This window comes from Odocoileus virginianus, chromosome 4, assembly GCF_023699985.2.
Source record: "Odocoileus virginianus isolate 20LAN1187 ecotype Illinois chromosome 4, Ovbor_1.2, whole genome shotgun sequence".
NCBI classification, from domain to species: domain Eukaryota; kingdom Metazoa; phylum Chordata; class Mammalia; order Artiodactyla; family Cervidae; genus Odocoileus; species Odocoileus virginianus.
The window spans coordinates 65,149,000-65,170,770 of record NC_069677.1 but is presented as its reverse complement, the minus strand read 5'-3'; the positions used below and the strand labels follow the sequence as shown (position 1 = coordinate 65,170,770).

At 35.0% G+C, this 21,771-nt stretch overlaps 1 protein-coding gene across 1 annotated transcript in view; it reads right to left on the bottom strand.

The window, feature by feature from the left end:
• Positions 1-464: 464 nt before the first annotated feature.
• XRN1 (5'-3' exoribonuclease 1) overlaps positions 465-21,771 on the bottom strand; it is a 111,749-nt gene continuing 90,442 nt past the window's right edge. The window contains exons 34-43 of the mRNA XM_020887136.2: positions 19,915-19,976; positions 17,709-17,819; positions 17,430-17,552; positions 16,852-17,011; positions 14,832-15,010; positions 13,057-13,170; positions 12,861-12,963; positions 6,268-6,306; positions 5,751-5,911; positions 465-5,278 (exon numbers count right to left, since the gene is read on the bottom strand). Of these exons, the coding sequence (XP_020742795.2) occupies positions 4,979-5,278; positions 5,751-5,911; positions 6,268-6,306; positions 12,861-12,963; positions 13,057-13,170; positions 14,832-15,010; positions 16,852-17,011; positions 17,430-17,552; positions 17,709-17,819; positions 19,915-19,976 (1,352 nt within the window). The 3' untranslated portion in view covers positions 465-4,978. The remainder of the gene's footprint in view (positions 5,279-5,750; positions 5,912-6,267; positions 6,307-12,860; positions 12,964-13,056; positions 13,171-14,831; positions 15,011-16,851; positions 17,012-17,429; positions 17,553-17,708; positions 17,820-19,914; positions 19,977-21,771) is intronic.

Here is a 21,771-nt window from a genome sequence, read left to right as displayed (position 1 = left end):
CACCTCAATTAAAGTTCAGTTCCTAAGAAGCCTCATTGTACTTCCTGGATTGGATTCTCTGAGACAGACCCGAATTCTTAAAACAAATGTCGTTTTCTTAAGCTAACTTGAGAGGATTTTGTTTATTGATTTTCAAGTAAAAAAGCTGGCACTAAGTACCCAGTGCTCTAAATATATTACCCATACAAGGGGTGTTGTTTTCTTCCTTTAGGACATGAATAAACTGAGGCATAAGCATTACATAACTTGCCAATCCTAATATAATGACGTATTTACAATTAGAGGCAGAGCCAGGATCTGAACTGTGGCCATCAGAATCTGCAGTTCAGACTTTCTCCACCAATCATGCTGTCAAGTTTATGCTAATTGACACAGATTCAAAATACCAATATAAAAGGATATGAGGTTTAAGTGAATCCTGTAATCTATTTTTAATATCATTGCAAACATACAAGAACAAAAGCTTATGAAATCATTCTCAAATGTTTAATTAAAATCCATATAGCATTTAACATGTATAGATGTTTAAACTCTTTCAGTGACTTATATTTTAAAATCCTTTTACACAACATTTTGAGGCTAACTTCATGCCAAAAATCTACAAATGTACAGTTTAACACAAAAATACATTTGGAGTCCATTCCAATGCAAGTTGAAAACACTTTAATTGCAGACAATGTATAGATATTTAAAAAAGAAAAGCTACAAAATGAGCACATAAAAGTCTTCCCTTTTGAATTTTTAATAAAATACTGCTCTGTATAAGATCTAATGAAAAATTCCAGTTACTTATAAAATACTTAGGTGAGGAAAAAAAAGAATTAAGATCTATATGTATGAATTATACTTACATTGTTTAAATGAAAAAAATGTTGAACATGTTGATGATATAGTAAACTATCTATTACTCATATATCAAAATAGATGCAAACACTCAAAGAAGCAATTGGATGCAGGCAAAAGAAAATATAAGACTTAAGGCCAAAAAAAGCCCCTAAGTTCCAAAACAAACAAAAAATTCACTCCTATTACTTCATGAGAAAACAGTATGAAGATTTGGCTCCAATTACTAAAACATCTACAGGCATTTAATTATTTGGCCTGGGCAATTTACTAGTACATCAACTGCTGAAATAACAGCAATAGGTGTATTGTTGGAAAAAAATTAATTTTTATAGGTTTAAATATGTAAAACTTTATCTACTGGAAACCAGAGTTTCCATCACGAATTGCACTTGAGATGGCTGAATGCACTGATTGAGCAAGGCATTATTGTTGGTTCACTGAAACACACAAAGAAACACAAAAGCAGCTATGGATTTCTGATATTCTTAACTATGAAGACTATTGTCTGTGTTTTCCTCTCTCTAAAAGACGCATCAGTGGTGTTGGAGATAAGTCAGTGAAACTCCAGCCTGTCCTCATTCTGATCGTCATGGTCTCTTACTGCTCCCTGGCGGAAGATGGAACAATCTGAGGGAAATATGAGCCAGCTCTGTCTGAAACATATTCATTTCTAGAATTTTTAAGCATTATCCTAACTAGGAAAGGAAGCTCCTGCAAAAAAGATTGCTTCACTGACAAAGCTTATAAAGTGTACAGAAAGAACACTGCCAGTTTAAGTTCTGTCACTCTCTAGAAAAATGATAAGGGGACTTCTGTGATTCATTTTTTTTTTCAGAGGTAGAGAATGTCTGTCATTTCTCTCCAATAAATGAATTCCCCTCCCCAGTAAAAACGCAATTTGGAAGCAAGATGGTACTAAGAAATATAGCAAGCTCAAAAAGCTGGGAAATTGTACATAGTGGCTTTAAAAAAAGAGGCTCTGGACAATGAGATGAAGTATATTAGAATGAACTTTAGTGGAGAGGGGGACAATTCTAGTTATCTTAAACTAGACAATCACTATGATAATGTATGATTTACTAATACAAACAGAACAGATGATTTGAAAGTGAGTAAACAAATCACTGCAGTTCATCTATGTCCTTGAGCTAGGAAGAGTATAGTCTGAAAATGCAGGGAGGGACAGGTCTTATTTAACTGGTCTCCTTCCAACTGCCTCCCTATCTGTCCCTCCTCCCAAATCCAGATTAGTTTGAAAAATATCAGTTTAAAACAAAATCAAGTACCTGATCATGAAAAAGGAAATAAACAACAAAACCTGCATCAAGAGTTCTTCATCTCTCCCACCAATAGGAAAAAAAAGATCAAACTTTTGTTTTTCAGTTCTAAAAGAACTATTTATCCCTCTGAACAGCAAGGAAAGTCTTAAATTGAAACCAAAGTACATATAGAGTTGAAATTAATTTTTCAGGCAACTGAGTCTCTGATGTTTACAAATGAACCTGCATGATGTTTAAATCAATTAATACAGTCTATCTGTAAAATTATAAGACTCAGGTAATGTATCGGAAATGGTGAAAAGGACTGAAAGGACCAAACTTCACAATTCACTTAATCTGCTCAAAAAAAAAAAAAAAAAAGAGAAAACTTTATTGAACAAGGTTATCTAGAAATAATGTTTTAGTAAGGAGAGGAAAGTTTAAATAGATTTAACTGCTCTTGTGATGTGGAAACATGAAGCATTTTGGGGAACCTGCCCTTCTGTGCCTTACACAGTCCAGGGTTTCCACACAAAGTCTACAACAGATTCAACAGTTGAATAAGCATATTTCTAAATTTTGGGGTAGTCTGAGTCTGTGCCATCCACAAAGGGAAAATTGTTAAGTTTCCCAAATCTTTCAGTGGATCTAGACTCCTCAAGACTGTCATGAGATACAGTTTCTGCTTCTTACATCCTCTCCAGAGAGGGAGCATCTATTGCTCTCAAGCCCATCTCTGGAGTAGGTGTACAAGGCGAAGAAAATATAGATGAATGCAAGATACCATCTAGTCATTATGGATTTCTCTCCCATTTTAATCTCTCTTTAGTCTTGAGTTGCTTTAGGAGAAGAATGAAAATACTTTTATTGACTATCCATCTAGAATTGTCAGTTTGCTTTGTTTGAATATTGAGAAAACCTCCTTATATGGGTTCAGTGGTACTATGCTTATCAAAGTTTCTCTTAAAGTTTTTGGAAGATGGCATGTGCTCCTTGTTCGGTGCTTTAATAAAGATGTGGGCTGTACACTGTTTATATAGGATGGTCACAGAGGAATGATGAGTGAGGCAATTCTTGAATGCTGGAGTTTGTACAGTTACATAAGATGGAAAATATCATACACTTTAAAGTAGTAGAGGTTAACATAATCTTATTGTCACAATTCAACTTTTTTGTATTTCTATAAAAGACATTTCCTTAAAAAAAAAGAAAACAACTTTGTGAGGCAAAAAGGACAAACTCTGAGAATTACTTGAGCCTCATTTCAGATCCTCCTACAGAGAAACATGTATTCCCAAAAACAAAATGTTGGGAACCAATGAACATCTAAATCTAGGAAAATTAATAGAAAACAAAATCACAGAAACTCACAAGATTATCATAAATGACAAATAATGAACACTTATACTAAAGGCACTACTAATATACAAATATCCTATTAACACTTAGAGAAACTCTAACATTTAGCAGTTAGAGAAAGAAATCCATTTAACTCAATACTAGCATTTTAAAAAACAAATAGACTAAGACTCATGGCAGAGTTTTCAATGAGCCAGATGAAACTAGATATAATAATAATCAGCTCCATACAAAGATTGTGGTTCCTACTTTTAAAATACTTTTTAAAAAGTATGATAACTTACTTCCTTAAAAATATAAGCATATCACAAAACTAAAGCATAAATATATATATATGTATATATATAAATCCAGGCCCTGGTACCACTGAGAAATTTTCATAAACTCTGATATAATTTCAACAGCCACAGACTGAATAACACACACCCACACATGACATGTACAGATAAAATGCCAGAGTCACTGCACAGTTCAGCATAAAGCTAAAAGTATCGAAAGAGAATGAGGACAGGCATTTGTCATGTAAATAATGCATATTATATACTAATTGTGCCTGTGCAAACCTTGGAATTTTTAAAAATTTAGAATTTCATCATCCCAGGAAATACTACACATGGACCAACAACGGAGCTGTCATGTATGCTTAAGTGAGCAAGTAAAAAGCTAAACAAAAGGATAAAATACTTTAATTAGTGACATGATTAATATTTTGTACTTCTATCAGAAGATTAATTTGTAATCATTATACCCTGTAGATTTTGAAACTTAATTTTTTATTAGAGGTTAACTAATGCTGGTTCTTGAATAATCTAAAAAATTGTAATTATTTCCTCAAATCTAGATCACTATGTATAGTTCTAAGCAGTTAAATGAAATATTCTGATCAAAATTCTGAAATTGCTTTGGTACAAAACGGAGAATAAAGCAAAACTGGCAGCACCACCACAATGTGATCACGTCACAACAGGTCTAAAGGACCCTCAGAGATAACAGAACATAAGTTAAAATACCTATAAATAAGTGCCACTCTCCTGACAATTCTATTACATCATTAAAAAGAGAAATAAAATCTACATTCAGTAAATTATACTTGAGGCCCAATTTTCATGCTCCATTTAATTATCCCTCAATGATAGTGTAAAAAATAATGTTTATTATTATTGCAGTACCATGTCTAATTCATAGTTCAGGATGCTTTTAATGACAAGGCCAATGGTTAGAGTGGTACATGTGAATGCTCAGTCCACTGATAGTATCTTAAAACAAGGTTTTAGTTTTTTTTTTACACCTTTATTGAGGTATAACTGATGTAAAACAAATTGCACATACTTAAGATGCACAATTTGATTTACAGTCTTTTAAATAGCATGAAAGTGCCTGACAAGTAGAAAATTAAAAAATTTAATTGAAATGTATTGTTTTAAAATAGTACATTGCAATTTCTCGTGAGACACAGATATGGATTTATAAAAAGGTGGGAGGAAAGGAAAGAAATTTAATTCCAAGTACCAAATTTATTCAGAAGGTTTAGAAACGCCAAAATTGACAGCCAGTTTTCTTGATTTTCTTCTTGAAGAGCTTGGTGCCGACTTCTGGTGAGGCATACTGTGGCCTGGGGAGGCAGCTGCAACTTGGAAAGAAGATGCAGGTTGAGGGATCTGAGAGGATGGTAAGGAAGCTGATGAAGTCTCCTGTGGAATTCCTGTGGTGACATCAGAAGATGCTGACTGGCTAGTGTGAAGCGGGGTGACTTGATAACTCTGGGCCTCCTTATTCTCAAAGTTCTTTTTGTTTGCAACTCTTTTTTTAGTTACCTTTGAGGAATAAAAGAATAATTAATTAACAATGTAGGCAAAAAAAAACTAGTGTCAGAAAATACCATAAATCATGCTGCTAATACTTGTCAAGTACTGCTGACTTGTGACTTTCACTTATAATCTCCAAACCAGACTTTAGAAATTCAAGGAATTTAGTTATGAATAAGATATCTTAAATTATCCATAATTTCAGTATAAAGAAAATTTATATTCTTGATTTTAAATCACCATTTTAGAAAAGGATATTATTACTTGCTACAATTATTTATTAGAACACAAACTTAGACAGCAGGAACTAGGTTAGACAGTTCACCAGTGGTCAAAATATATTCTCAGTACCGACTCCAGTACTGATCAGGCTTCTACTTGGCACTGAGTATGAAATCACTGAATAAATAAAATTTTATCAATAGCTTTTGAACAGTAAAATATTCTCTTAAAAATATAGCTATTCTCTTCTAGGTCTCACCTGTAGAGGTATGAACTGATTGTGCACACCAGCTGGCATTCCCCCAGCCATGGGCATGGTCCCAGCATATGGTGTATGATGGAAGGGCTTCCCAGGAACTGGCATTGGTGGTCCCCATGGCACTGAGCCAAAGAGGTGAGATGATGAAGGCATGATATTAGCTATTAAAAATCATGGAAAAGCTATTTTAGTAAAATGTCATCATTAAAGCCCTGAAATTTAAGACCTCCCTTTGCTACTTTTCCTTTTAGCTTATTTCACTTTGGCAAAGAGTATAAGCAAAGGTTAAGTTCTGCTTAACCTTGCTTACAACATTCAAAGTCCTCTTAAGGACTGTGAACCACCTACATTCAGCTTCTCATTATGCTGTCTGGCCTATGAAGGCCAATAGTACCTTATACTGATACAAGCCTTAGGAATATTTGTAATACTATTTAAAAAAAAATAATAGGGTCATAAATCTGTCCCTTGGGGGAGAAAAGCCAGGGCAGAAAGAGAGAAATCTTAAGGATCTCACCTGCTCCCAATGCTAAGTTGCTTCCATAGCGATCCCAGCCTACAAAAAAAAAAAAACCAGAAAAGCTCAAGTCTTGAAATTTGATCACTTTCATATGATACACAATCTTTCTTTTCCCTATTCTAACATTTGTAATTCAAGAATTAAAAAAAAAAATTTCACTGCTTGTTTCCTGCTCAAAGTGCACTGAATCAGTGGTTCCCAAAACTGATTTGTTTATCTGAATCACACGGAAGCTTGTTAAATACAGATTCCTGGGCAAAGCTCCAGACCTACTAATCAGACTCTGAGGGCCCAGGAATCTGTATTGTTAATAAGCTCCACAAGTGATCCTTACACAGTCAGCACCAGTGCAGTATTTGGGAACTACTGCATTGAACAGTAACAACCAGGACTCGCACACTGCCACCAAAGAAGGTCTGTACTGTGCTCAAAGCTTCTTTTTAGAGAGAGAAAAAAGCAGACAGAATTTAAGACTACATAGCTTCACTAAAACTCAGCTACGTTTGAGAGAAGCTTGTGAGTATACCTTTAGATAACCTATATGTACTAATTACTTAAAGCTAACTTATATATAGTTTCTGAATTTTTTTGATGTGGGTAATTTTTAAAATTTTTACTGAATTCATTACAATATTGCTTCTGTTTTATGTTTTTGATTTTTTGGGCCATCAGGCATATGAGATCCTAGCTCCCCTGCAATGTATTGAACCTGCATTGGAAGGTGAAGTGTTAACCAACGGACTGCCAGGGAAATCCCCTGGATTCATTTTTGAAAGCAATCAAAATAGATTTTCTAAGTTATAGTGGACTTACTACCTTGAGTTATATGAAAACATCAGATTTATTGTGTCATAAAAATTCTATGACTAACCATTGTTCATACAGGAACAAAGGCAAAGGAATGCCAGTGTAGTATAGTAACAAAATTGTGGGTTTTGTTACCAGATAGATTTGCTTTTGAATGCTAGTACTGCTACTTAGTAAGTTATGGCCTTAGAAAAATTACATTTTTTAAACAAATCAAAGTAAAAATAATTATACACATACGTACTGTAATAAAAAGGGTTTTCAACAAAATACAGCAGTCATCTGGTCCATCTCAGGTTTAACTGTTTTAGCTATTTATTTGCACACTGTTCAATAATTTGCTTATACTACTAGCTGATTTTTCAACTTTAGGCATTTTTAGACTAAAACTACTATGATAGATCAAAATTCAGTTCTTTTATACCACCCTTCACTACTTGCCCTGTCCTCCCAATATATTGTAATATTCATTTAAAAAATATAGAGTTTGTGGTATGTCACTATATAAATATTATCATTTTGAAGTCAAGTGGGGTACTCTATTTTTTTTCCTTGTAAAACTTAAAAAACTCTTTTAAGAGTAATTACCTTTTACAAGCACCTTAGTCTTTTATACACCTATCCTTCACATTTTTTTCCAAATGCTGCCCATCTATCAGATCATTATCTCACCTGCCAAGACCTTACCCTGCCCTTTCAATTGAGACCAGTTACTTTCTACACCTGCTGAGCAGCTAGCATTATGGAATTTCCATTCATTGCATAAGTATATTAGGTATTGTGTAGTTTAATTTCATGTCTGTGTGTGAAAGTCGCTCAGTTGTGTCTGATTCTTTGCAACCCCGTGGACAATTCTCCAGGCCAGAATACTGGAGTGGGTAGCCTTTCCCTTCTCCAGGAAATCTTCCCGATCCAGGAATTGAACTGGGGTCTCCTGCACTGCATGCAGACTCTTTACCAACTGACCTATCAGGCAAGTCCTTAGTTTCATGGTTTTCTTTAAAACAAACAAACAAACAAACAAACAAAGCTATTGCTTTGCTTTTTGGAGCATAGAATTCAGTAACTTCTAAAGAACAGTGCATAATAAGTAAATCTGCTTGTCTGAAATGTCTTCATTCTACCCTTGCACTATTCACACTTTGGCTTTAGAGAGAAATCTAAGATGAAACTAATTCTGTCTCAGCATTTTGAGGTAATCAATGTTCAACTGCTTTCTAGCTTCTAGTCTATGTTCAATGATGCAATAATATTCTGATTTTTGATCTTTTATTTGTATTTTTCCTTCATCTCTGACCTCTCTTTATTCAGTTCAGTCGCTCAGTTGTGTCCGACTCTTTGCTACTCCGTGGACTGCAGGATGCCAGGCTTCCCTGTCCATCACCAACTCCTGGAGTTTACCCAAACTCATGTCCATCGAGTCAGTGATGCCGTCCAACCACCTCATCTTCTGTCATCCCCTTCTCCTCCTGCCTTCTATCTTTCCCAGCATCAGGGTCTTTACAAATGAGTCAGTTCTTCACATCAGGTAGCCAAGGTATTGGAGTTTCAGCTTCAGCATCAATCTTTCCAATGAATATTCAGCACTGATTTTCCTTTAGGATGGACTGGTTGGATTTCCTTGCAGTCCAAGTAACTCTCAAGAGTCTTCTCCAACAACACAGTTCAAAAGCATCAATTCTTCGGTGCTCAGCTTTCTCTATTGTCCAACTCTCACATCCATACATGACTACTGGAAAAACCATAGCCTTGAAAAGATGGACCTTTGCTGGCAAAGCAAGGGCTCTGCTTTTTAATATGCTATCTAGGTTGGTTATAACTTTTCTTCCGAGGAGTAAGCATCTTTTAATTTCATGGCTGCAGTCACCATCTGCAGTGATTTTGGAGCCCAAGAAAATAAAGTCTCTCACTGTTTCCCCATCTATTTGCCATGAAGTGATGGGACCAGATGCCATGATCTTCGTTTTGTGAATGTTGAGTTTTAAGCCAAGTTTTTCCACTCTCCTCTTTCACTTTCATCAAGAGGCTCTTTAGTTCTTCTTCACTTTCTGCCATAAGTGATTCATGTCAATGTATGGCAAAAACCACTACAATATTGTAAAGTAATTAGCCTCCAACTAATAAAAATAAATGAAGAAAAAAAAAAGAAAACACACAACAACAATAAAATATGACAATATCATAGAAGGAAAAAAAAAAAGTGTGGTTTCATCTGAGTATCTGAGGTTATTGATATATCTTCCAGCAATCTTAATTCCAGCTTGTGCTTCATCCAGACCAGTGTTTCTCATGATGTTCTGCATATTAGTTAAATAAGCAGGGTGACAATATACAGCCTTGACTTACTCCTTTCTTGATTTGTAACCAGTCTGTTATTCCATGTCCATTTCTAACTGTTGCTTCATGATCTGCACACAGATTTCTCAAGAGGCAGATCAGGTGGTCTGGTATGCCCATCTCTTTCAGAATTTTCCACAGTTTATTGTGATCCACACAGTCAAAGGCTTTGGCATAGTCAATAAAACAGATGTTTTTCTGTAACTCTTTTTCAATGACTCAGTGGATGTTGGCAATTTGATCTCTGGTTCCTCTGCCTTTTCTAAAACCAGCTTGAACACCTGGAAGTTCATGGTTCATGTACTGTTGAAGTCTGGCTTGGAGAATTTTGAGCATTACTTTGCTAGCATGTGAAATGAGTGCATCTGTGTGGTAGTTGGAGCATTCTTTGGCATTGCCTTTCTTTGGGACTGGAATGAAAACTGACCTTTTCCAGTCCTGTGGCCACTGCTGAGTTTCCAAATTTGCTGGCATATTGAGTGCAGCACTTTCACAGCATCATCTTTTAGGATCTGGAATAGCTCAACTGGAATTCCATCACCTCCACTAGCTTTGTTCGTAGTGACGCTTCCTAAGGCCCTCTTGGCTTCTCATTCCAGGATGTCTGGCTCTAGGTGAGTGATCATACCATTGTCACTTTCTGGGTCGTGAAGATCTTTTTTGTATAGTTTTTCTGTGTATTCTTGCCACCTCTTCTTAATATCTTCTTGCTTCTGTTAGGTCCCTACAATTTCTGTCTTTTATTGAGCTCACCTTTGCATGAAATATTCCCTTGGTATCTCTAATTTTCTTGAAGAGATCTCTAGTCTTTCCCATTCTATTGTTTTCCTCTACTTCTTTGCATTGATCACTGAGGAAGGCTTTCTTATCTCTCCTTGTTATTCTTTGGAACTGCATTCAGATGGGTATATCTTTCCTTTTCTTCTTTGCCTTTCACTTCTCTTCTTTTCATAGCTGTTTATAAGGCCTCTCGGACAACCGCTTTGTCTTTTTGCACTTCTTTTTCTTGGGGATGGTCTTTATCACTGCCTCTTGTATAATGTCACGAACCTCTGTCTATAGTTCTTCAGGCACTCTGCCTATCAGATCTAATCCCTTGAATCTATTTGTCACTTCCACTGTATAATTGTAAGGGATTTGATTTAGGTCATACCTGAATGGTCTAGTGGTTTTCTCTACTTTCTTCAATTTAAGCCTGAATTTGTCAGTAAGGAGTTCATGATCTGAGCCACAGTCAGCTCCCAGTCTTGTTTTTGCTGACTAGATAGAGCTTCTCTATCTTCGACTGCTAAGAATACAATCAATCTGATTTCGGTATTGATCATCTGGTGATGTCCATGTGTAGAGTCTTCTCTTGTGCTGTTTGTTACGACCAGTGCATTCTCTTGGCAAAACTCTGCTAGCCTTTGCCCTGCTTCATTTTATACTCCATGGCCAAACTTGCCTGTTACTCCAGGTATTTCTCGATTTCCTACTTTTGCATTCCAGTCCCTATAATGCAAAAGGACATCTTTTTTTGGTATTAGTTCTAAAAGGTCTTGTAGGTTTTCTCAGAACCATTCAACTTCAGCTTCTTCAGCATTACTGGTCAGGGCTTAGACTTAAATTACGGTGAAACTGAATGGTTTGCCTCGGAAATGAACAGAGATCATTCTGTCATTTTAGAGACTGCATCTAAGTACTGCATTTCAGACTCTATTGTTGACTATGATGGCTGCTCCATTTCTTCTAAGGGATTCTTGCCCACAGTAGTAGATATAATGGTCATCTGAGTTAAATTCACCCATTCCAGTCCATTTTAGTTCGCTGATTCCTAAAATGTTGAAGTTCATTGTTGCCATCTCCTGTGTGACCACTTCCAATTTGCCTTGATTCATGGGCCTAACATTCCAGGTTCCTAAGCAATATTGCTTTTAACAGCATTGGATTTAACTTCCATACCGGTCACATCCACAACTGAGTGCTGTTTTTGCTTTGTTTATTGTTTCCCTTTATTACTGGTATTCTAAATTCCAAGGCAATCTGTGTCTCTTTTCATTTAGTGCTAAGCATCTGGTGGCTCTTTCAGTTTACAGATGCATGTCCCTTGGTCAGAAGAAACTATTTCTTTGATAACTTTCCTCCTTCCCATGATCTCTGGTCTCTTTTTCTGGAACTCCAATTAGATAGGTGTTGGATCTACGGACCGTTCCTCTAAATCTCTCTTACTTCTTATTTTCCTCCTTTTATGTTGATCTTTTTCCTGAGATTTCTGTGGCTTTGCTTTACCTATTGAATTTTAAAATTTTTGCTCAACAATTTTTGTTCTCCAATTATTCTTTTATTCATGAATTCTTGTTCTCAATTTTTTTTTTGGGGGGGTTGCAATACTGTTTCATTTCATAAGAATGCTAACCAAAGCTGTCTCTGAAGTTCTCTTCTTTCTAACACTATCTCCAGGTCCCTTTCATTTATCTTTGTTTAAGCTCTTATAGAGATTTTCCTAAAATGTTCAGTGGTTTATCACAGTCTATTATTTCTTCATATTAAAGAGCAAGACATTAAAACTATGATTAGAAGCAGTGTCTGTGTTGGGAGGGTTCAGGGCTAGATGACTTGAGATCCTCAGCTTCTCTCTAGGATGACTGAATAGTGAGCCAGCCTTTTGGTTGGGACATCCTCCAAAAGTTGGTGGGTCTTTCGCTTGGAATTCAATGAATTTCTCAAAAAACCATCCTCTAACTTCCTATCTGGGCTAAGGCTTGTTACAGCCTGGGAATAGGATGGGAAAAGGAACTTCATGTAGCCTCAGTTTCCAGCCTAGTATCTCATTTCTGTTCTGTACCTGCTGTCTCATATGTATGGAGCTTTCTGGAGCCCATACCTCCAGGCTTTTGCCTGAAGATGTTAACTGCTTGACTGTGTGGGGGAAGGCTCTGGGGAGGAGTTTCATCATTCTTGCTACACATGTTGAACTGATTCCCTCTTTTCAGGCCATGCCTCTGATAGCTTCTGACACTTTCAAGTTCTGAATCTCTTGGGAACTGTGAGGGATAATCTGCTCATCTGTCCTCTTTTATACACTCTTCAGTTGAGCATAACCCTACTCTGTTGCTGAAAAAAAAAATAATCCATTTCTATTTCTCTTCTTTTCTCATCACAAACTCTTTTCAAATTCTAATGTGCTGATATTTCTTCTCTCATCTCTTTGTCCTTATAGGTTCACACTTAAAATAGTTCATTATTCAGTTTAAGGGAGTCTGGGCAAAGAGAAGAGATAACCAGTTTAATACTCCCTGAATTTCTAGATGAATCTGCAGGCTCTGGTTTCAGGCTTACCCCTTACAACTCCTTACATTACCGAGACATTTAGATCATTTTTTGGTTCTTTGAAGTGATGCTTCTTAAAAGAACTTTCTAAAAACAATAATTAAATGGTAAATATTTAGATGAGAAAGATACCTTACCAGTAGGTTGGGGAAAAACTGGAGGAATGGTTCCAGGTGGTACGGCTGGAGGATAACTTGGAAATATTCGTGGAGGCAAAGGGAAATTCACTCCTAAGGAGCCCTATGGAAGTATTTAAAGTTATAAAACAATGCAGCAAAAACATCTAGAGGGATTACTTCAAGATTTAGTAGAGAATTCGTGGACAGTTCTCACCAATTGTTGTATAGCAAAAAGTGCGGCTTTTTCCTTGGCTTCATTTTCAGAATGGCACTGTGGCCCATGTACCAGTAAGCCATTAGATAATTTTACCTGGCAAACTGTCATTGTCTAAAAAAAGAGAACAGGAATGTTTATGAAGTTATCTGTCCAGGAAGTTGACCTCCTCCTAGAAAGCTTAAACAAGTAGAATAATTTCATCCAACATTCTGTAAAAAACAATTTCAAGAATTCAAAGAAGGACTATAGCTTAAGTTTTCAGTTATGATGCAAAAACTTTAAAACTGTTCCCTTATCTTTCAGTGTTTACAAAGTTAAAATGATCTCTAAGCTAGCTGAAGGGTCAGAAATCCTAGTGTAAATGAAAGTCAGCTAAACTTTCTTCTTTACATCTAGGATCAGGAAACTAGGCTTCCTATTTGTTTTTGTATGTTAAGATTTTATTGGAGCACAGCCAAGTCTACTCTTTTATGGTTTGCCTATACCTACTATAACTGCAGAGGAAAGCAGTTGTGACAGAGACCATATGGCCCACAGAGCCTGAAATATTTACTATCTGGCTGTTTATAGAAAAAATTTGCTGACCCCTGCTTTCCACCATCCTTTAAATAGCAGACATTTTGCTAACATGAATTAACTGCCAAAATCTTAAAAACTCAGAAGTTCTGACTGATTTTATATTTACATTTGAATGACAATTCTTTACAGTATACTTTTTTCCTTTATAAAAAAAGACTTTTAGAAAAATGCTTTTTCAAAAAGTAGTCATATTTATGTAGTAGTATTACTAAGTACAGTATTATTACTATCATTATTAATATTATATTCGTATCATTATACTAACATAGTATTATTACCGTTATTATTAATGGTTGTTTTAGGTAAGAATATGTCAAGAGTTTGGATGTAAAAAGGATAAAACAGATTTCCTGGAGTGGTTCTCAAGGTGTGGTATGGGGACTTCAGAGGTCCCTGAGACCCTTTCCAGAGCTTCAAACTATTTTTATAATAATACAAAAATGTTATTCTTTTCACTCTCACTTTCTCTTAAGTATAGAGAGAATAAAATGTTTATTAATATAATTTCAAATTCTACAATTGCACTAACTTTAAAGAAAATACCATGTTTTAATGTTGTTTATCAAAAAATATCCACAATGATATGAAAAGACTATTAAAATTTTCTTCCTTTTTTCCAACTATTCGTGTGAGGTCAGATTTTCTTCATGTATTTCAACCAAAACCACATATTATTCATCTCTTGTAATAAGAAGCAGATATGAGAATCTAGCTTCTTCTATTAATCTAGAAGATGGAAAAGACTTGCAAAAATGTAGGGCAATAACATTCTTCTCACTAAATTTTTTCAAAAAGTCATTTTTAATTAACAACTTAAATTTTTTTTCATTTTTCATTTGGTAAATATGGATATAATACAAGTAAACAAAAGTTCTTCAGGGTTCTCAAAAAAAAAAAGATGGGTAGTTTCTGAAACCAGTTTGACAGCTGCACTGTACACCAAGACCCCTACCCCTATCATCACTCTGAAGAATCCTGCAAGGCGACCTGCTGCCCAAGTTCCTGTCAGTGTCATTGAGGGCCCTGGTTATGCATACATGGAAAAGCCAGAGGGATAAGTATTCATCTATGCTTCTCATAAAGTCAAAAATACCAGCTCCACTATATTATTTCCAGCCAAAGATTTTCAGTTGATTTGCTTAAGCTCAGTGATCAATAACTTATGCAAATAGAAGAACAGTAGTATACTATACCTGTGGTGTTCTCAGAAAGGAGAAATCTGGTTGTGGCATTCCAACAAGGGAACAAATTCGAGAAAGTTCAGTTACTGGTGTGGACACAGGAGGAATCTGGCCAGTAGGCCAGCAAACACTGTCCATAGACTGAACATTATGGTACTCACTAGCACTGTGAGGCTTGTTCATATAAGAGGCTACAAAAATAGAGAAAAGGACATATCTACATTAAATGATACTTCAAACTATGCAATTATGGCAGGGCTTTACAGAATAGCAAGTAAGACACAGTTAAAAAGTGAAAAGAGGAACTTCCCATGAAGCAGATGTAAAAACTATTTAGTCTTGTCTAAAATAACTAGAACTAAATGAAGATTTTTAGATGATTACAATTAATTATTGATATATAATTAAGATAAAGATTTAAAAATATAAGTTGATGATTGCCAAAAATTAACATCCTGAGAGATTAACACGTTGCAGGCAAAATCTAAACAAGCAAATGGCTTTCTTGAGCTGATTTATAATTAATTCTTAAGGTTTTTTTTCTTTAATTTTTATTGGAGTATAGTTGCTTTACAGTGTCGTGCTAATTTCTGCTGTACGGTAAAATGAATCAGTTGTATGTATACATATATTCACTCTTTTTTAGATTTGTTCCCATTTAGTCACCACAGACCACTGAGTAGAGTTCCTTGTGTTAAAATTCTTAAGTTTTGAGGCTTCAGCTTTGGTTTTCTCAAAATCCATCTTACTTTCTGAGCCACATGGATCAAAGTTTTTTGCTCTAAAATAGTGATTCTTGAATGTTTTTTTCTGAACTTAAACCTTCCAAGTGCCTTTATATAGAATATGATTTAAAAATTCTGAAAGATCACATTCTTTATAATCAAGAAACTCACCAACAGAACAAAAGCACACCCTAGTGGACAGAACAAAAGCACACCCTAGTGGAGAATGAATCTAAACCTCTATTATAGATTAAAAAATAAGTGGCTTGCCCAAAGTCACACATTAGTTCTGTTACATGGGCTGGATTCTGAGCTTTTCATTCTAAGGTATATGATATTTTTTACTATATGAAATATAGCAAAAGTTACTTGTTTTTGACAGTGGTATCATACTTACCTGATACTGTTTTAAAATTTTATTTTGCTCTATTTCAAGCATATATTTGTCACTATGATATATATTGTTTCCTGAGTTATTGGAATTTTAATTATTTATCCTGATACTCAGTGGATAAATGAAGTTAGGCTCTGATGTTGTTCCAGATTTTGATCCTTAATAAATTCAAATTGGCTTATTTTAAAATGCTTTTTACCTGAGAAACTTCTGTCCCCACCTTCCATTATTCCTGGTGGACTTCTGAAGATAATTACAGAGATAAAATATTAAGTATAGTGGACACAGAAGTAGGGGCAATGATCGACAACTAGTGAAGTCCAGTTGTGTGCCAGCTGTTATGCTATAGGCTTCACAGACTTATGGTAAGTGCCACTTTCCAATGTGTGCCTCCATTAATTATTTTTAATTGATTTTACAGCTTCTTTTTTATGTGAGTCAAGTTATTTTAACATAATACTAATACCAATTATTGGCACCTAGGATGTGTTAGACACACTGCTAACTGCTTTATCTATGTCATATAATTATTGCAACAGACATCTGCAATGTTATTTCACAGATAAAAGAAAAGGTAAATAATATATTTAAATTACATAATAATTTTTAAATTATTGAGAAAAAGCTAAAATGTAAAAACTTTTCTAGGTTTGGAATCTACAGAATGAGTATATGATATAATTTAAGTAGTTACAAGAAGATAATGAGAGATCTACTGGTTACAGTTATTTAATACATTGTTATATAATGACATAAGCATAAGAAAACATACTCTTATTACCCTTCATTATACTTAAAAAAATAAAAGTAGTCTTACCTTTAAAAATCACAAGATTAAAAAACCAAATGAACTGAATTTTTGAAGTTGGCTATTAGCTTACTTAATTTCTTATTAAGTACTTAGTTTACTTACTCAATTTCTTATTTTGTTTAGGTTGTGAAGAAGATCCATATTCATCTCTTCTACTAGAGGAAACAGTGACTTCATTACCAAACTGTTTCATTTCATTCTTACGGTCCATACAGTCAGAGCTGTCAATTTTTAGAATTTCTTTAAGCATCCGAGTTCCCTTCTGCTTTGAAAATGATTGGTATGAGATAGTGGGGGTAGAGAGAAAAGTTAAACAGAGTTACAGAGCTTACTGATCCTCCTTTTAATAAGTTCTATTGTTAAAAATTAAGACAATAACTACACTCAGATAAAGAATATGGAAAATCAAGAGAGCTGAAAAAAATCCAAATTTCCTGGCAAAGAAATAATAATTATCATTCCTGCTTAATTTCTGACCAAATAGTCTGGGAACAATGTTTGAAAAACAAGGGAGTTATGGTGGCTAAACTGCCCAGGACAGCCCGGTTTTCCTCACAGGATGACAATAATATGCATCACATCAGCCTATGTAAAAGAAGGTGTCTTAACTATTGCACAGGGTATGTATGGCCAACAATAATGAAATTACCATATTGTACAAGCTCCTACAAAATACGAACCATAGCAAATGACTGTGGTGACAAATGTTCTTCACTTGGAGGCTCTTCATGATGAGATGACTGTATTTCATTTTCTCTGGAGATATTCAAGGATGCTAAGAAGTTCTCAATTCCAGGATTAGGCTAAAAGAATAAATATTTTGTGCATGAAGTTTCGAAAGTACACGGACCTGAAAATCACTAAGAGTTTTATGTACAAAAATGATCATTTAATTTTCATTCACTCGTCTTTCCAAGTGTTAAAGTGTGGGAAGAGAAACTGAATGAATGGTCTTTTACCTTATCAACAGCACTTGGATGACCAGTCACAACCTTTTGATTTTCTGAGACTTCTGAACTTTCATTTCTCTTCAGTAGCTTAATATTACATTTGGCAGGCCCTCCAAATGTCTATAAAAGAGTAAGAATGGGTTTTTGTGTAAATAAAATTATAGTTACTACTTAACAGTATTCTAAATAAATCACTGCAAACTTTTTGGAGCGTTATTTTTTCTTTTATATCATAAGAAAAAAGGGGGGGCTCATAAACTTGATGAGGGAAAAAATTACATCTTAACCTCCATTAATTTCTAAATAAGATTTAGCATTCCCTTCAATTATGAATGTAGGCAATAAACTATTAATACAATGGTGGTGATTCTAATGGCATTTCAATATAATTGGTTTTCTTTCAAATCTTATGTATTTTATTGTAGCATTAATACTATTATTCTCAGAAAGAGTCCATACGCTTCACCAAAGAGGTCCACAGCACTAAAGAGTTTATGAACTCCTTTTCTAGAAGAAAGGAAGTTATAGCATAAGAGTTTCAGAAGGAGAGGGCTTTCAAAGTCATGTAATTCAACCCTTTATTGGTATCTGAAAATTAATGGGCTCCATTACTGAGAACCTGTTGTGTGCCAAGATATCTAAGATATCTTTTAAAATTTATTATAGCTTATAACAGATCTAACTTTTTAAAAAACTTTGTTATAAAACATAATATGTATATAAAATGTACACATGAGAAGTATACACATATATTTTTAGATTTAAAGTGTTTTTTTAATTATCAAATGTATATACACTCTTTATCAATCAGCAGAAACTCTTAAAATAAAACATAAATGATCTCAGTTTTTCTTATTAACCTAACTCCACAGAATTAACTGTTAACTTTTCCATGTTGGTCTATATACTTTCATTGAATATACAAACATGCGTGCATGTTTAGCTGCTCAATCGTGTCCAACTCTTTGTGACCCCATGGACAGCAGCCCGTATTTCCAAATATTTTATAAATAAAATGTACACACACTCATACAAGTAGGCATGTTTGTATGTATTTATATAGGGCTTTCCTGGTAGCTCAGCTGGTAAAGAATTCCCATGGAGAGAGGAGCCTTGAGGGCTGCAGTTCATAGGGTAGCAAAGAGTCAGACAAGAGTGAGGGACTAAGCACTAGCACCAGACTATACATAATGAATGAGAAGGACAAGTGATATATTTTAGTCTCTATTTTAAAGATGAAGAAATTGAGGCTGTGAAAAGTGCAGTGACTTGTTCAAGGCAACTGAACCATTAAACAGCAGAACCAGAATGTATCTTTAATTCCAAGTCTTAGACTCTAGCTGTGCAACCTCCCATCCAAGGGACTGACAGGCTCAGCAACCATCTTGCCACACACATTATGAATCTGGTTGAAAGGGCTGCAAAATTAAGGCAGATGCCACCAATTCCAATAAAAAGACACGTGCACCCCAATGTTCATCGCAGCACTGTTTATAATAGCCAGGACATGGAAGCAACCTAGATGCCCATCACCAGATGAATGGATGAGGAAGCTGTGGTACATATACACCATGGAATATTACTCAGCCATCAAAAAGAATTCATTTGAATCAGTTCTAATGAGATGGGTGAAACTGGAACCCATTATACAGAGCGAAGTAAGCCAGAAAGATAAAGACCATTACAGTATACTAACACATATATATGGAATTTAGAAAGATGGTAACGATAACCTTATATGCAAAAAAAGAAAAAGAGACTCAGATGTATAGAACAGACTTGTGGACTCTGTGGGAGAAGGCGAGGGCGGGATGTTTCAAGAGAACAGCATCGAAACATGTATATCTAGGGTGAAACAGATCACCAGCCCAGGTTGGATGCATGAGACAAGTGCTCGGGCCAGGTGCACTGGGAAGACCCAGAGGGATGGGGTGGAGAGGGAGGTGGGAGGGGGGACCGGGATGGGGAATACATGTAAATCCATGGCTAATTCATTTCAATGTATGACAAAAACCACTGCAATGTTGTAAAGTAATTAGCCTCCAACAAATAAAAATAAATGGAAGAAAAAAAAAAAAAAGAATAGGCATAATATAGGCAACAAACATAATAGTTGTTTAGTAAATATTTACTGAATAAATCAATAAACGGACTTAATAAATGAAAAAAAAAAATAAAAAGTGGGCTACTAGAAATTTGATTTTAAGAAGCTTACCTGCCTATTTGACATTTTTTGTGACCGACTCTCAGTTTTAGGACTCTTACACTCTTCTTTAACTAGACAAAGAAAATAGAAATTCTGTTAAATGAAAATTGCTGCATACCTGTTAAATTTACCAAATATTTACCACAGCAAGGCACAGTACTAAAGAATTCACTGAATTTCATGGAGGGAGACAAAGGCTCTGCTTTTGAGGAACTTGTAATCTAGATGAGGGGGAGAAAAGATACAGGCAACAACAAGGGAAAAAGAAAGGTGGCATCTAATTGAGTCTTGCAGAGTGGCAAGTTTCCAAAGGGCAGAATAGGGGGCTAAGTATTCCAGCAAAGAAAATAATAAGAGAAAAGACAAATAATAGGAGAAGCAGAAAGCAAGGAATATTTGTGGCACTCTAAACAGACAAGTTCTGCTGGAGGCTAAGAAGTATAATGCAACTTAGTTGAACTAGAGGAGCAGGCTGCAGGCATAATCTGCCAAGGACTGAAGATTATGGAATTACACTGGAGGTAATGGGCATAATCACAGAAAAGTTTTGACCAGGTAAGAATCTGATCAGAATTGTGCTTTAAGAAAATTAAAATATAGCAGTGGCTTATTATATAGAAAGAGTAAGAGACCAATGAGGAAGCTATGTTAGTATTCTTGTTAAGAGAAAATTAGAACAGAAAGAAAATGAAAAAGGATAGATTAGAAGAGGAAGGAGGGAAGGGAAAAAGGATGAAGGAAAGAAAAGAAGGAAGAAAGAAAAAAAGGAAGGAGGAAGAAAGAGAGGGACACAAGAGGAAAGAGAGGATGAGGAAAGAAGTAGAGGGAAGGGATGGAAGGGAGGGAGGGGATGGAATGAGAGAAAAGGGAAGGAAGGCACAAAGATGAAAAGGGAAGGGAAGAGAGAGAACAGAGAGGGTAAAAGAAGAAAGGAAGGAAAGGAAGAATTCTTGCAAAAAAGGAGGAAAAGTACAAGTAATATGACATGATTCAACATTAAACCTTTGTTGAGACACACAAGAAAACTAATTGGAATTCCACATAATGTAAATGGCTTACATACTTTTACATAAAGAATAACTTGAAGAAAAATCACAAACATTTTAATTAACTATAAAATCTTGAAGCTTTAATTATTAGATTTATGGGGACATGAATCTATATTTAACTTAAAATGTAAAAGAAACAAAGTAACATATAGATATTGGTGCAAAACAAAAACAAAAATCTGAACCAAAGTTATAAAACAAGAAAAGTTTTTTCAAAATAGTTTTTAGAAAAACATTTTATAAAGACTATTCTTAAACTATAGGAAATATATAAATATATAAAATACCATGTGCATATAAAATATAATCAATTAGACTTAGGACTTGGCACTTGGTATTTCCTCTGCTGGAAATTCAGCAAGCTGATTCCACTTACCTTTTATTTGGGCCTCTATTCAAATGTATCCTTGGAGAGGTATTACTTGACTACCCAATTTAAAACAGCATCTGCATCACTCAATCTTCTTACTCTGCTTTATTTTTCATCATAGATTTATCATTACTACAGATTATGGAATTTATTCTTTGCCTATTGTTAGTCTCAACCTTAGAATATAAAGTCCATTAGGTCAGAAAACTTGTCTGACTTATCCCTAGCACCTAAAACAATACCTTGCACATAATACAACTGAATAAATAAATAAATGAATAACAAAAGAGCCATATTTTGAACATGAAGAGCAATCTGATACAATTTGGGAATACTATGACCAAGAGAAGAGAAAAAGTAACTATAAGATGAAGGTTCTCATCTGTGTATCTGTATTCCCTACTGTGCCTAAAACACAGTGGACTACTGAAACGAATGAAAAGAGTC